Source organism: Cnephaeus nilssonii (genome assembly GCF_951640355.1).
Source record: "Cnephaeus nilssonii genome assembly, chromosome: 21".
Taxonomy (NCBI): Eukaryota; Metazoa; Chordata; class Mammalia; order Chiroptera; family Vespertilionidae; genus Cnephaeus; species Cnephaeus nilssonii.
Genome location: NC_137092.1, coordinates 16,392,657 through 16,406,550, shown reverse-complemented (window position 1 = coordinate 16,406,550; position 13,894 = coordinate 16,392,657). Strand labels below are relative to the sequence as shown.

General features: G+C 57.1%; 1 protein-coding gene across 2 annotated transcripts; it reads right to left on the bottom strand.

Moving 5' to 3' along the window:
• Positions 1-207: 207 nt before the first annotated feature.
• Positions 208-12,545, bottom strand: BCAN (brevican; the record flags this gene model as incomplete). Of its 2 annotated transcripts, none has more annotated exons than XM_079761702.1 (13): positions 12,440-12,545; positions 11,453-11,827; positions 10,978-11,152; positions 10,574-10,701; positions 9,788-10,099; positions 7,623-7,856; positions 6,452-7,090; positions 2,912-3,019; positions 2,172-2,330; positions 1,573-1,655; positions 1,064-1,208; positions 625-815; positions 208-303 (listed from the first exon to the last, which is right to left on the bottom strand). In XM_079761702.1, the coding sequence occupies exons 1-13, from the start codon at positions 12,528-12,530 to the stop codon at positions 208-210; spliced, it is 2,736 nt and encodes a 911-aa protein (XP_079617828.1). In that variant the 5' UTR covers positions 12,531-12,545. The 2 variants fall into 2 exon arrangements, with proteins under 2 accessions (XP_079617828.1, XP_079617829.1); XM_079761703.1 differs by having other exon boundaries at positions 9,788-10,081; positions 12,440-12,542.
• Between the last annotated feature and the right edge of the window lie 1,349 nt (positions 12,546-13,894).

Genomic DNA, 13,894 nt, shown 5'->3' with positions numbered 1-13,894 from the left:
TAGGGACAACTCGAGGCCCCGAGGGAAAACCTGATGCTCAGTGTGGGGGTGAAAGGGCCTAGGCTGGTCTGCAGCTACCCAGGTATTTCCCAGAAGCCCCTTCAGGCACCGTCACCTGGACTCCAGCTCTACCCCTCTCATGTTGTCACTTCCCATGGTGGGGCATGGGGGCAGTGCTGGGGGCAGCAGTATCCAAGGCCTTGCTTCTTAGGGAGCTGGAACAGGACTGGAAGGAGGGGTCCAGCGCCCCAGTAGCCTCCGCTGACGTCCTTCTAGGGCCTTCATGGGGCGCAGAGCTCGAGACTGGGGAAGACACACGCACACTCACCCTCGCCCTGGGCTCTTCCCCCTTCTCTTCTCAGAGCCCCCTCTGGTGTTCTTGCTCCTTGATGCCTGATCTCGTCAAACACTTGCCCTGGCTCGGCCCTTAAGGGCCCAGAGCTTGGCCAAATGTTCTGACGTCAGCACCGAAGAGAACCCAGCGCATCCAGCCCTCCTTCCCCTGGTCCCAGAGACGGGCAGCGATTACTCCGAGGTCACATCGCCAGTGACTGGCAGGACTAGGATTGGAGCCCAGTGCCACTGTTAGTGAATGCCCCCCACCTGCCTCCTCCTGGCACTCACAGGCCTGCGGGGCACACAGGAGATCTGTGGGGGCTCCCAGCGACCATTCTCTTGGCAGCGGATCAGTGGCTGGTTGCGCTGGGCCAGCCCCTCCAGGCACCGGTAACGAAGCACCGTGTCCACCTCATAGCGCAGTCTCGGGCGGCCAAACAGTTGAGCCAGGGGCAGCTCTGGTGGGGACCCACAGGACACTGTAGGGCAGACACAATCAGAAACCGAGAGCCCGGCTCTATGAGTGACAGTTCCCAGAACTGGGATGAGGAGGAGAGGAGTGGGCCACAATCGGATACAAAAAAGAGCAGGGGTTCTGAGTGGACCCATCTGATTTGTTATCCCTCCTGTGCTCATTTCTGATTGAGCAATTTTGCACCTCCTTCTATTTGCACACCAGTCCCAGCATCCCGAGCCCCCACCCCTCCTCTCCCTTGTCCACCCTCACCCAGCCCCATCTTGCAGGTGTAGGACAGGTGGTAGTTGCAAGGCACGTCGCTCCATTGTCCCTGGTTATGCCACACCATGACCACGCAGTTCTCTCCAGACAGGAAGTAGCTGTCCGGCTGCCCAGGGTTCCAGTTCTCATAGAGCTAGGGGGTGGGGGTGGGGGTGGAGGAGGTGGTGAGGAGCTCCAGTACTGGAGACTGAGAGGAATGCGTCTGAGGGCCTGGGAGGAGGGGTAGCAGGGGCACAGGAAAGGGCGGGTTAGGGGGATGGGGAGTAGGGGACCCCAGGGGAAAGGAGAGGTCAGGGGCTTTGGGAGGAAGGATAATGGCAACCAGAAGAGAAGCCAGAGAGGCACAAAGATGGGAAGAGGACCCAGGGAGACCGAGGGCATGGGGAAGGGAAGGAGCCAGAAAAAAGGAAGGGAGGGTTGGGGTCACTGTGGGGTGGAGGCGGAAATGCTTCGAAGAAGCAACCTAGATAGCTTGAGAGGCAGCGGGAGCCTCTCACCAGGGGGACGCCATCTGACCACAGGAAGTCGCCTTCGATAGTCCTGTCATTGAGCCCAATCCACTGGTACTCCCGGTATCGATCTGGGAAAGAACCGCAGGGGAGAGGGTTGCAGTGAGCCCCGCTGCCAGCAGATGGCGACCATTCCCCAGGATCGAGCGGTCGGTGGGTGACCGCGGAGCAGTCCTTCCCGCCGCTCAGGCTCCGCGTTTTCCTCACTCCAACCTGGGTACGTGGGCCTGGGGCTAGAAAGGGGAAACTCTAGAAAAAGGGTAAAAATGTTCAATGAGGTCAGAGTCGGGGAGAGCAGGGAGGGGGGCGCTCTGAAGGTGGCCCCTGGGCCCCCGCCAGGCCGAGGCAGGGGTGTTTCCTGCTCTAACCTCAGCGGCCTCTGTCTGCAGCCCCACCTCCCAGGTGTGGCGTGGGAAGGAGGGAGAGAAAGGAAACGTGAACTAACAGGATGAGGTAAACCAAGTAATAAGTACCCGAACTAAGGAATAAGGGGGTTAATGAATCGGCATACTCATTAATTAGTTGGTTAATGAGTGAGTGTGAGTGGCAGCAGGTGGCAGGGGCCCCGCCCTCCCGTCCCAGCCCACTGTTGACGAAGCGCTGCTCCTCGGGCGTGCTGATGCTGGCCAGGTGCGCGCCGTACATCCGACAGTGGGTCTCTGCCTCCTCCCAGCTCCTCCGAGTAGAAAAGTGCTTGTAGCAGGCGCCCTGGAAGGCGTCCCAGCCGGGGCTGCAGAAACGGAGGCCTGGGCGCAGAAGGGCGGGCAACTTAGGCGGGGGGGGGGGGGGGGGGGAAGGGGGGAACCCGAGAACCCCAAGGGGCCTGATCACCTGGAAGGGGTCCCACTACCGCAGCCTGAGAGGGTGGGGCTAGGGGCAGGAGGGCGGGGCCAAAGAGCTAAGAGGGAAGGAGGAGCCTGGAGGAGCCCTAGTGCTGGGGACATTCATGCCTCCCTTCTCTGGGGACCAGGGTGAGGGCTGCGAGTCCCAGCCTGGGTCTCTGCAATCCTCCATCCTAGAGAAGAGCTGTGCGCTCGCCTCTCCCCAGGAGAATGGAAACGGGCATGCATTGACTCCAAATGCCAGAAGCATGCTAAGCCGTCCTCTCACACGGAACCCCTGAGAGAGGCATTTTTGGTTCCTCTTAACAGATGAGGAAATTGAGGGTAGGGCTCAGACAGGTTATGTGATTTGCCTAAAATGGGATTCATCAGTGGCAAAGCCAAAACCAGTGCCCCCCCCTCCTTCCTCTGGAACCAGCACGCTGTGGCAGGGCCCAGGCTTCAGATCTACCCCCACCCCACCCCAGTCCCTCAAACGCACTCACCAACATCGCACAGGTCCCCCCCATAGCCAGGCAAACATAGGCATCGGACCCCCTCCTCCTCCTCCAAGCATGTCCCACCATTGTGGCAAGGGCTGGGGACACAGTTACCTGGGGGGGGGGAGAGAAGTGAGGTGGGGGGGGGGAGCAGGGAAGCACAGCTCTGCTGCCTGAGTCCTGGAGAGGGTTCAGAGGGCCCCCAGCCCCAATCCCCTTGTCCTGGGAGCTAAACAGCACTCTCCACGTTCTCCCTGGAACCTGCCTCTGGTTAGAGCCCAGCCTGAATTCTGGATTTTTCTCCAGTCTCTGGGTCCCCTCGACGTCCCCCACTTCAGCACTGGTTCACCTCTCTGCTGGCCATTGTCATGCCCGCCAGTGTGAGCCAATCTAACAGGGCCTGGGAGGAAGCGGCAGGGAAGGCCCGTGGGATCCAACCCCACACACGGGAACGATGGCGTGAGACTGGACTCTTGTCTGGCTCCCAGCCCTGCTGGGTGACGCTGGGCGGGCCATTTACCTCTCCGGGAGTTTAGTCCCCCACCCCCTGGTCTTTGTGTCAGGTCCAGAACAGCTCTGTATGGTCAGGTGGGCTACTTGAAAGTGGGGGAGAGTCCCCACAGCCACTGGGGTCTGATATGGGGGGCGGGGGGGTTCAGATGGGAGCTAACCATTCCTCCTCTGTCCACGGGCGCTGTGAATGAGGATCCAACACACTTCCCTCACTTTAAGCCCTACCCACCCCCTTCCTCCCTTCCAGGCTTCCCGTTCGCCCTCTAGTTCAGGCTTTCTGCAGAGTCCTTAGCCTAGAAACCCTTCCGCTCCATCTTGCACCCCTCCTTTTGGCTCTCTCTTCTCCAGGCAGCCAGTCTCCTTCGACTAACACACTTCCCTGAAGGCATGCAATCTGCTGTCTGGATCCAGCTCCACCCGGCCAGGCCAGCTGCCTTCTCCTCTGTACTCCGGATGCGGAGGTAGGGGGTGACTGGCTGCCTAACATGGGCTGAACCTGGGTGCTGGAGGAGCTGTCAGATTCTACTCTTTCTGGTCCTGAAGCACCAAGGGACGATAACCCCACAGACTGATAGCACGGGTCAGGGCTCTCAGCCCTGGGCAGTAAAACCATCCTCCAGGCCAGGGGTCACTAACTGGTGGTCCACGGACCACTGGTGGTCCATGAAATCCGAAAGGTTGGTGACCGCTGCGGCCACGGCATCCACCCCTAGCAGCCAAGGCCAAGCTCACATGCTTTACTCTGGCCCAAGATCCCAATGCCTGGTCAGGATCAGAGCAGAGGTGGGGGGAGGAGAAGCTGGAGTTGACTCAAAATTTTTTGCTGTGGTGATCTAGCTGTTTGGGGTAAAATGAATCAGCTGTTCCAGCACCATTCTCCCTGTCATTTCCCCTCTTGCCAATAGTTTTACCTAACCCCCAGGGTGAAGGGGGAAGGGAAGATGTTTTATTTAACCCTTTAAGCACCTGACCCCACAGAGGGTAGGAGTCCTGAACTGCTCCCCATTCCTCACATTTTCCTGTTCTTCCTGTTGTCCTCTCTCTCCAACCCTCCAACCCTGGGGAATAGAAACTCTCAAACTTGGTCCCTGATGCCCCACCCAGACCATAGGTTCCCCCCACCCCTCCATCCCTACCCCTATCCCACCCCCACCTCCAGCTAAACCTGAGCCAGGACAGGCAAATTGGGGTGAAAAAAACTCCTCTTGAGACTTTCTGGTCTTCCTTCCTCCGCCTCTTTGGGCCAACTACTATAAGGACCAGAACATCGTTCCTTCCATTCTGCCGCAACGGCAGGCCAGGAGACTTTCCTCAGCCTCCTAGTGGGCAACTAAAACCCTGCAGATGGTGTGCCTCTTCCCACCAAACCCCTCCGCACCCACCAGCGCTGAACTCCAAGGTCAGCTGGGAGGGAGCCAACAGTTGAAATGTGTGAGCCTGGATGTGCTGCAGGGGCCCCTAGACCACCCTGGGCCATCTAGTGGAGGGGGTCCTGGGACTGAGGGCATCCGGCCTTCTGTAGGGGTCTCCATTGGGAAGCTCAACCTTCCCTGAGCAGGTAGGGCTCCTCTCAGACCCCAGAAGCTCACTCCCCATGCCCCCGCCCTCTACATTCCCTCCCTCCCCTTGTCTCCTGATCTGTGTCTTCTCCAGCATTTGGGACTTTGGCATCCTTTGGGTGTAGGGAGAGTGAAACCATTCTCCCCAAGGGGTGGGGCACGTCATTAGTGTAGGCGTTAGTGGAGGACAGGAAGGCTGTGGGAGTAGGATGAAAGTTAGATACCATCCCCCTGCTGAGATGCCAGGGGTGGGGCATGGGCTCTGGGTCACCTGGATGCCAGGGAACCACATCTAGGCTAAGAGGGACTTTTTCATCACTACTCTGTATATGTGCCTCTATATGGGAGCCATTGAGATGGACCAGAAATGAATACAAATGCACACATACACACACTCCAGGCTGTGGAGGTTTCTTCCCGCCCGCCCCCCCCCCCCCCCAAGAGTGAGGGAGAAACCTTCCAACACTCACACAGACTGACGGACAAGGACTTTTCTGGGGAATGTGCACAGTCAGATTGGGGATCTCAGCAGTCAGGAAGGAAAGTGGAGACAGGCCTGAGAAGGACAGGATGAGAGGACAGCAAAGGGCTATTAGATGGCTAGGACTGGATAGGTTTAGGCTGAAGATGAAAACAAACGCAAGGCAAAGAGACAGAGAGGGGGAAGGGAGGGCAGATGGAAGGGGAGAGAGAGAGAGAGAGAGAAAGAGAGAGAGAGAAACAGAGAGAGAGAGAAAGAGTCAAAGAGAAGCATCAAAGAGCTACCCATGACATGGAACTATAGAATGCAAAGGGCAGACAGCTGGGGGTGGAGACAGAGGGTGCCAGAGTTTTGGTTATAAAGCAGTTTAATAGAGATTTATTTCCAAGGCTTGTTTTCCATGAAACAAATGAAAAAATACTTCACAGAAGTAGTCGCTTAAGGCTCTGTGGGATTAAGGGTCTCCTGGACCCCAGAGGGTGAGAGGTGGGGGTGGGGTCCCAGGCTTCCCTGATATTAGTGGGAGGTGGCTGAAGGGGGTGGCACACAGGAAGAGCGGTGGGAGGCCAGCCTGGGCCGTGAAGAGGGCAGCAGGTGATGAGGGCATCCGAGTGCGTGAGGCATGAGGGTGCTCTGTGGGGCGGTGAGATGTGAGTCACAGGTAGAGAGCCCAAGAGGAGGAAAGAGTCTGAGGCAGTCAGTGATGGGGCTGGGGTGACAGAGTGCACATTTCAGAAACAGGGAGAGGGTCTTAGAGTGAGGGTCAGGGTGTTGGGGGTCCATAGGGCGAGGAATCAGAGCTGGGATGGAAGTCACATGATGGGGTATCCAAAATAGGAAACCCACAGGTAGAGGTGGGTAGGAGAATAAAAGCAAAGGACAGGAGATCTGGGGCAATGGTGGGTTAAAGGACTACAGGTGAGGTGACTCAGAGTTGCAGGGGGAGAAAAAGGAGGAGGAGAAATAGGGAAGCTGAGCTTTGGGCAAAGTTACCTGCAGAGGGGGCCACGGCCACTCCACCATGGCTGGTGCTGTCAGTGGGCAGAACTGGCTGGGCCTGCACTGAGGTCCCTGCTGGGACAATTCTTCCAGAATTCTCTTTGGAGGGGGCCTCCAGCTCCCTGGTACCCCCAGGGGCCTGCGTGGCTGGGAGCAGAGCAGGAGCATCCTCGGAGCTCCCTGTCTCCTCACTCTCTCCTCGAGGGACCCCCGACAGCTCAGGAGCCCCAGTCTCTTCCCCCACCTCTCTTGCCCCAATGGGAGTGAAAGGTGAAGCCAGGTTCCCCTCCCTGGGAGTGGGCAGAGTCTCAGTGGGTGGTCCTAGGACCCTTGGTGGCCTGGGAGCCTCTGGCTCTCCATTGGGAGGTGGTGATGCACCAGGGTGTAGGACTGCCGATGACTGGGATGTCTGGGAGAGTGAGTCCTCTAGGGCCAGCTCACTGGGGAGAGGGACTTCTGGGTCCGGGCTGCTGAGCTCGCTGGGCCAGGCCCACAGGTCCTCATCCTCCACATCCTCCTCTTCTTCCTCCTCCTCTTTCTCTTTTTCATCCTTGTATTTCTCTTCTTCCTCCATTGCCTTGCCTTCCTCTTCTGATGACTCCATGGGAGGTACAATGGATTGGGGTTCGAATTCTAGGCAAAGCACAAATGATTCAGCACCACGGACAGCGCCCGTCAGAGGATGGGAAAGGGGAAGGGAAGGGGGCGGAAGGGGTTGGAGAGGACTGGGGAGAGGAAAGAGCCTGCACTGGGGAGGAGCTGTCTTTGCTCCACACCAGAAGAATTGCAACAGGAGCTGCAGTGTTGAAGGCTCTGTGAGCTGTCATTATCCCAAGAAAACATGGTCATTGCATCTCCCTCTCCTAGTCTGTTAAAATTCTCTAGTCTAGTGTGGCTAGGTGAGGGAGAGGAGAGACCAAACAAAAGAGGACCATCCTTTCCAGAGGGAAGCACCTTAGTCCAAACAGCTCTAGACTCAGAGAGTTGGGAGTGGAATTTTCTGGAAAAGCAAATATTGGAAGAGGAACAGGTGAGATGCCTTGCACCACTGAGCTGCTGAGAATGGACAGGACTGAGTCCTGCCGCCATAACCCCAGCATCAAGCTGGGCTTATGCCCCCAGTATCTCATGTGCAGACCTCTCCAGGATAAGGGATTTGCATTACCTTGAAGGGTCCTAGGGGCCTCTGCTGGGTCTTCTGGAGTGGAGCTTGCACCTCCTCCATCCTCTATCATGGGAATGGAGTAGATGGCTCCTCGGGACTCACTCTCCACAGCCTCCTGAGGCAGCTGCAGTTCCTCCAGGGTCTCTGTCACTGTTACAATGGCCTCCAGTCCATCAGAAGCTGGGTCAGAGGATGGGTTGGAGTCCCCAGGGATGGTAGAGGGCTGGGCAGAGTCTGTGGAGGGAGTTAAGTGCCATGGGGGGTGTTAAACAGGTAGCTCTGTCCTCTCAGGTCACAGCCTACATGTGAGGGTTTGGGGTTAGACTCAGAGGCCATGGAATTCTCTCAGTTCTCTCTCATTTTCCCTGCGGAGCACCCATGGGGCCACAGGAGCACCCTAGGACTTACCACTTGCTCCTCAAGCATTAATCAAGTGCCCAGTGTGTGTCATGCCAAGCATTCCCCAGGGCATCGAGAATACAGCGAAGAGCAAAATAGCAAGCTTCCTGCCCACAAGGGAATTTGTATTTCAGATAATAAACAAATTAACATGTATTATAATGTTCACATATAAGGGGGTGGGATGGGAAGTACTACTTTATATGGAATGGTAAAGAAAGGCTCAGGGGAGAGATCTGCCCTTGAGTAAAGGATGGAGGCCGGATGGACAGAATGGCCTCCGCACCTTGGGTTTGGGGCAAGGCATGAGGGGCTCAGGCATCCCAAGACTTCTGAAATGGAAGGGGGCAGGCTGCCATAACCACAGGAGAGCTGAAGGGCACAGGACAGGAAGAACATTCCACAGGCAACACCTGAGGGTCTCAGCACTGAGACAAGAGCGCAAAGGCAGGAGCCACCCTATCCTTCGGGGTCTGCTCCCTTCAAATAACAGTTTTAGAATAGATTACCTTGTCTCTAGGGAAGTAAACCAAGAGAAGAAAACCAATGAGGTGACGGTGGAATTGGGCTAAGGAAAGCCCAGAGGGCCATCTGTGCTCAGCCGGATGAAACAGGACAGCATGTCCTGCCCTCGTCACCTGCTCCAGTGAGCCTTGCTAATACGAGACCAGCAAACCTGTGCCCTGCGTGCCTCTGTCCTCCACCTGCTCACAACCATAGTCATCTCCTCTTCTCCCCCTCCTCCTGATTCAGTTTCTCTCTCCATTTTCCTCCAGAATGTGTTTGAGACATAATCATAATCAGTGAATAGAAGTGCTAGCTATCACCATCATTGTCACCATCATCATCATCATCATCACCACCCCTGTTCCAGGAAATCTTTTCAGATGGACCTGTCTTCCTATGGGCTTCACTTCCCTATCCATCCCCACATCCATGCCAGGTCAAACACGTTTGGGGATCGGTCTCAGTGAAAGTAATCCTTGTCTCTCAGTCTCCATCTTATTGAGAGCAAGCTGTCTCATCTTCCTTCAGGCTGGGGGCTTCCATGTCAAGAGCTGTGCCTTCTGCTCACATTTCTGCTTCCAGCCCTTGTACCAGTACTACAGGCTCACAATTGGAGCAAGGACTCAGACACCTAACAGCAACTCCTCCCTGATTTTCAGTCACCCTTAGCCTGGGCCCTGTGCCTCTAGGGGTCCCGGGCACTGCTCCCCCCATCTCCCAATATATGATGTGGGCAGGAGGCCATCTCTACATCCAACTATCCTTAAGGACCTGCTCTCTGTGGGTGAACCTGTGTCTGTCCATCAATATTTGGTGGTTAAAGATATGACACCTTCAAGCTGAAGGTTCTGGAAACCCCTTTGATGGCTCTTAAAGGGCATTGGGTTAACTAGAGCGAATCATTCTTTGGATTCAGAGACTGTCAGTCATCTCTGCTCTGCTAATGAGCTGACCAGAAATGGAAACATATTTGGTAGCCCAATATGGGAGAGGCAGTTTTGAAACTGGAAGAGAAGGCATGGGTTACTGATGTGGAGGGAGGTGGGAAGATACAGAGACGTGAGCACTCCTGGAGGCCACATAGCCAAGCCAGAGGATGTGACCAGAATGAGAACCCTAGCGACAAGCTGAGCATCACCTCAGCCTCCTTCAGGCGGATGGCAAAGACCTGAGAGGAAACGACCAGAGCTGGGGTAGGACTTCCGGGCTGCTCTGTCTCTGTGAGGTTGGTCTCCGTCCCTGCAGGAAGGTGGGCTCACCTCGGAAGCAATAGACGTTGAAGCGGCTGTGCTTGTTAGGGAAGCCGGTCTGGTTGGGGAAGAGGAAGAGAGTCTTGACACCGGGCAGACCCCCACCACAGCGCTGGCTGGGTGTGATGATGGGGTAGCGCACACTGCCATCGGCCAGCCAGCCTGGGCTGCAGCGGTCCAAGCCACCATCCCAGGCTGCATATAGCTGGCCCGTGGTGGCAATCTCTGCTCCTCGCTCCTGGCAGTATGCCCGGGCCTCCTCCAATGTCAGCTTGTCTGGGGGGGCACCCAGGAACAGCTCTCCTGGTAGGGCAGAGGAGGCTGGGTTACCAGGAAGTTAGTAGCCCCTTCTACCCTGGATTCCAACAGGGACCCTGGGCAAGCTTCTCTAGGCCTCCGTCTCCTTGTCTGTGCATGGAGTCAATTATCCTACTTCATAGGATCGAAGTCTGCACAGAAGCTCAGGATGGATGTTATTGCTCAAAGGGACCTAGCCCAACTTCCTCATGCTGCAAAAAACGGAAACAAGGCCTAGAGATGCTAAGAGGCAGAGATGCACCGCAGGTAACAGCAGAGTCAAAGCACAAACTCAGTCTCCTACCACATGCCTTAGGCTTTGACCATGAACTTGCCTCTATGACAGTATTTGGAGGGAGGGACATCGATTGTTTCCTTCCCCCTAGATCCCCCCTTAAACACATGAAGGGCAATAAGGTCCAGCAGAGACCCCAGTGGGACCCAGGGGCAACACTAGAGAAGGGGCTTGTCCCTTGGGAGCCCCTCATCCCCAATCACCATTTAGGTCTTCAGCGTAGCAGTAGACATCATAGAGGTCACTCGGGTCCACCACGCCATAGTTTCGGACACCAGGGAAGCCATCCATGTCTCCGTAACAGGCCTCTCGCGGAGTCTGGATGGGATACCTGGGGACGGAGGACGGTCGCCTTCACTAGGGAGCCATCCCACGGTGACCTTCCCAAAGCACATTGCCTTCCATGCAGCCAGCTGTCCTCCCAGCTCCGGGGGGGACAAACACCCCCCGGGCAGATCCTCACCCATTCTCTGGAGACCAACTTCATTCCCAGGAGGCAGGGAGCCCTGTGTGGCCAACTTGAGGCAGCAGGCAGCCCCTGGCAGAACCGGAGGCCCCAGATACCCCAGAGACGACTAGAAGCCCCTGGTCCACAGCCCCAGCTTACCTCACAGTCTGGTCGGACAGCCAGCCAGCATCACACTGCTCATAGCCCCCAAGATAGGCCGCGTAGAGCTGCTCTGGGGTGGCGATGCGGGCTCCGATGCGGGCACAGGCCTCCTGGGCCGCAGTGAAGGAGAAGGCATAGCGGGCAGAGCCCTCCCGGTAGAGAAAGACGACCCCTGGGGGGCAGAGAGTACTCCTGGAGGCCTGGGCGTCCTGCACACTGACCTCCCCTCCCCCTTCTTGTCACTCATCTGTCCACACAGGGTCAAGTCCACATTGCACTCACTGCGGAGTGAGGGGCTTACGTTAGACTATAGGTAGCATTTCCTCCCCGTGAGAGAAAGGCCGTAGCAAAAGCCTTTCCCAACTCAGTCTGTCTTCCAGGTGTTTGCTCCCCCCTCAGACTGTGGGCTCCCTGAGGGCTGGAGTCCTTCCCTCCCCTTGGGGTACTGCTCTCTCTGTCCCTGCCCTCTCACCTTTGACCTTGACCTCCACAGCATCGCTGCTGTCGTCTATGCCGTGCTGGACCTCGCAGCGGTAGATTCCTGAGTCGTTGGGCCTCAGCTCACTCAGCGCCAGGGAGACATCGGTGAGGGACGCCGGGTAGGCAGGCAGGGCCACGCGGAACCGGTAGGCCTCGCTCACTTTGACCCGCAGCCCCCGCGCCACCAGCACCTCGGCCTCCCGGCCGCGGGACAGGAAGGTCCACTTGACCCGCGGGGAGCCCAGCACCGCCCGACGGCCAGACGGCGGCCGCGAGTAGTGGACGTGGCAGGGAATGGTGAGGGCGCCGCCCAGCACGCCCTGCAGCGGCGGGGCGCCGGCGATGCGCACGCTGAAGGCCCGGTCCTCTGTGGGGGGACCGGCAGGAGCTTCACCCCGGTTTCCAAGCCCTGCCCCAGGATCCTTCCCGCCCCACCCCAGGACTCCCCGGCCTGGCCTTTGGGTTTTCCTAAACCGTCCCCAACAACCTGGGCCCCGGCCCCCAGGGTCCTGCAAACCCACTTCTTGATCCCCAGACCGGTCCCCAAAGTCTCCTAGTCAATCCCGCCTCAGAGTACCGCCCCAGGATTTGTGGGCTCCACCCACAGTCTTCTAGCCACGCCCCCTGGGTCCTACCGTCCGGTGCTCCAAACTTCTGTCTGTTCAGGATCTCTCCCAACTCCACCTCTGTTCTGCCTCCCAGCCCCCCACCTGGTCCCGAGGGTCCCCCACCCTCCATCCTAAAGGCTGGCAACTTCCCCAGCCCTACCTCAAGCTTCCACACCCTACAGGGACCCACACCTCATCTCTTTTTTCAAAGGGTCCCAGCCCAGACCTTTCCCCATCGTCCTCCAAATTCCGTCTCCTCCTCCCTGAGTCCCCCAGGCTGGGAGAGGTTGGTTAGGGCCGAACAAGAGGCCCTTCCCTACCACAGGGAAGAGGCAGGAGACAGAGAGAGTGACCCCAAGCAGGTTGCTTACCTGAGCTGTCCCTTTCCAGAGCACCAGCTAAGGCCTCGGGGACCCCAGCCAGGGTCAGGGCTGCCAGCAGGGACAGGAACAGTGGGGCCATGCTGCAGACTGACGGGGGGACTTGAGGAAGAAAGATAGGGTTAGCCCTAGCAGGTCTGGCTCAGTGGGTAGAGCGTGGGCCTGCAGACTGAAGGGTCCCGGGTTTGATTCTGGTCAAGGGCACATGCCTGGGTTGCGGACTCGATCCCCAGTGTGGGGCGTGCAGGAGGCAGCCGATCAATGATTCTCTCTCATCATTGATGTTTCTAACTCTCCCTCTCCCTTCCTCTCTGAAATCAATAAAAATATATTTTTTTAAAAAGCAAGATAGGGTTAGATCTCAGGATGGACTTACCACGACTTCCTAACATATCCACATGGACTCACACCTGGCCCCAGAGCCCACTGCCTCTGCCTCACCATTAACTCTTTTCTGATCCCTGTCTCCCCACCAAGGTGTTCTTCAGAGCCAATACCAGTGCTAGCAAACTCACTGACTTAAGGCAAGTTCCTGACCCTCTCTGGGCTTTTGTTTTCTTGTAAAAGAGCACCATTACTACCCCGCACAGTTTGTGATGAGGCTGTGTGCTCTGAGAACGCTTTATATTCTAAAAAAGCATGTACAGATACCCAGAGTCCAGCACACAGTAGGGGCTCAATAAATGCATATAGCATATAGCGTGAATGGTGGGTACTATAAGCCTGTAAGTGTGTAGAGTTCCCTCTGCCTCTCCCAGTGCCAGACTCCTTCTTTGAACCCAGAGTCTCCCCCCCCCCCACTGTACCCCTCCAACTCCCCTTCTTGTCCCTTCCTCCCTGAGTACCATAGCCACCTGGCCTCCCCCTGGAGGGCCTCCGAGACTGAACCCAGGCAATGTACAACTTCTCCCCAGTGCAACCCCTCCTTGACCTCTCTCCACCCCACCATAACGTATAAGGAAGCCCTTCTCTTTACTCCCCAGCATCTTCCGCCCCCTTCTTGGCCGCCTTCTCTTTTCTCCCTCCCAGTCTTTCCTTTCTGTCTGGCGCAGGCTTTCCCACCGGATCTCCTGGCTCAGAAACCAGCTGGGACAAAGCCCCTGTCTCTGCCAGTCTGGTCTCCATCCAGCCTCTCCCTCCCCCCACCCTAACCCTGGGCTGGGAGGTGGGCTAAGGGGGTGGGTGAGACTAAGTGAAAGAGGCTATCCCCCTCCTGCCCTTGGCTATCAGAAGCTCTGCGAGAACCCAGACTATTCCTTTGAAGATCTCAAAGCGCTTATACTCTCATAATGGGGGGACGGGGCTGTAACATTGAGAAATGGGGCCCAGCGAGGGATAGGGCTGACCTTGAGTCCCCAGTGAAGCCGAGTCAGGCCCCAGGCCCATGTGCCCCTAGGAGGGAAGGCTGCGGAGGAGCTAGTGTCAATGTCATCTTTGAGCATTAGG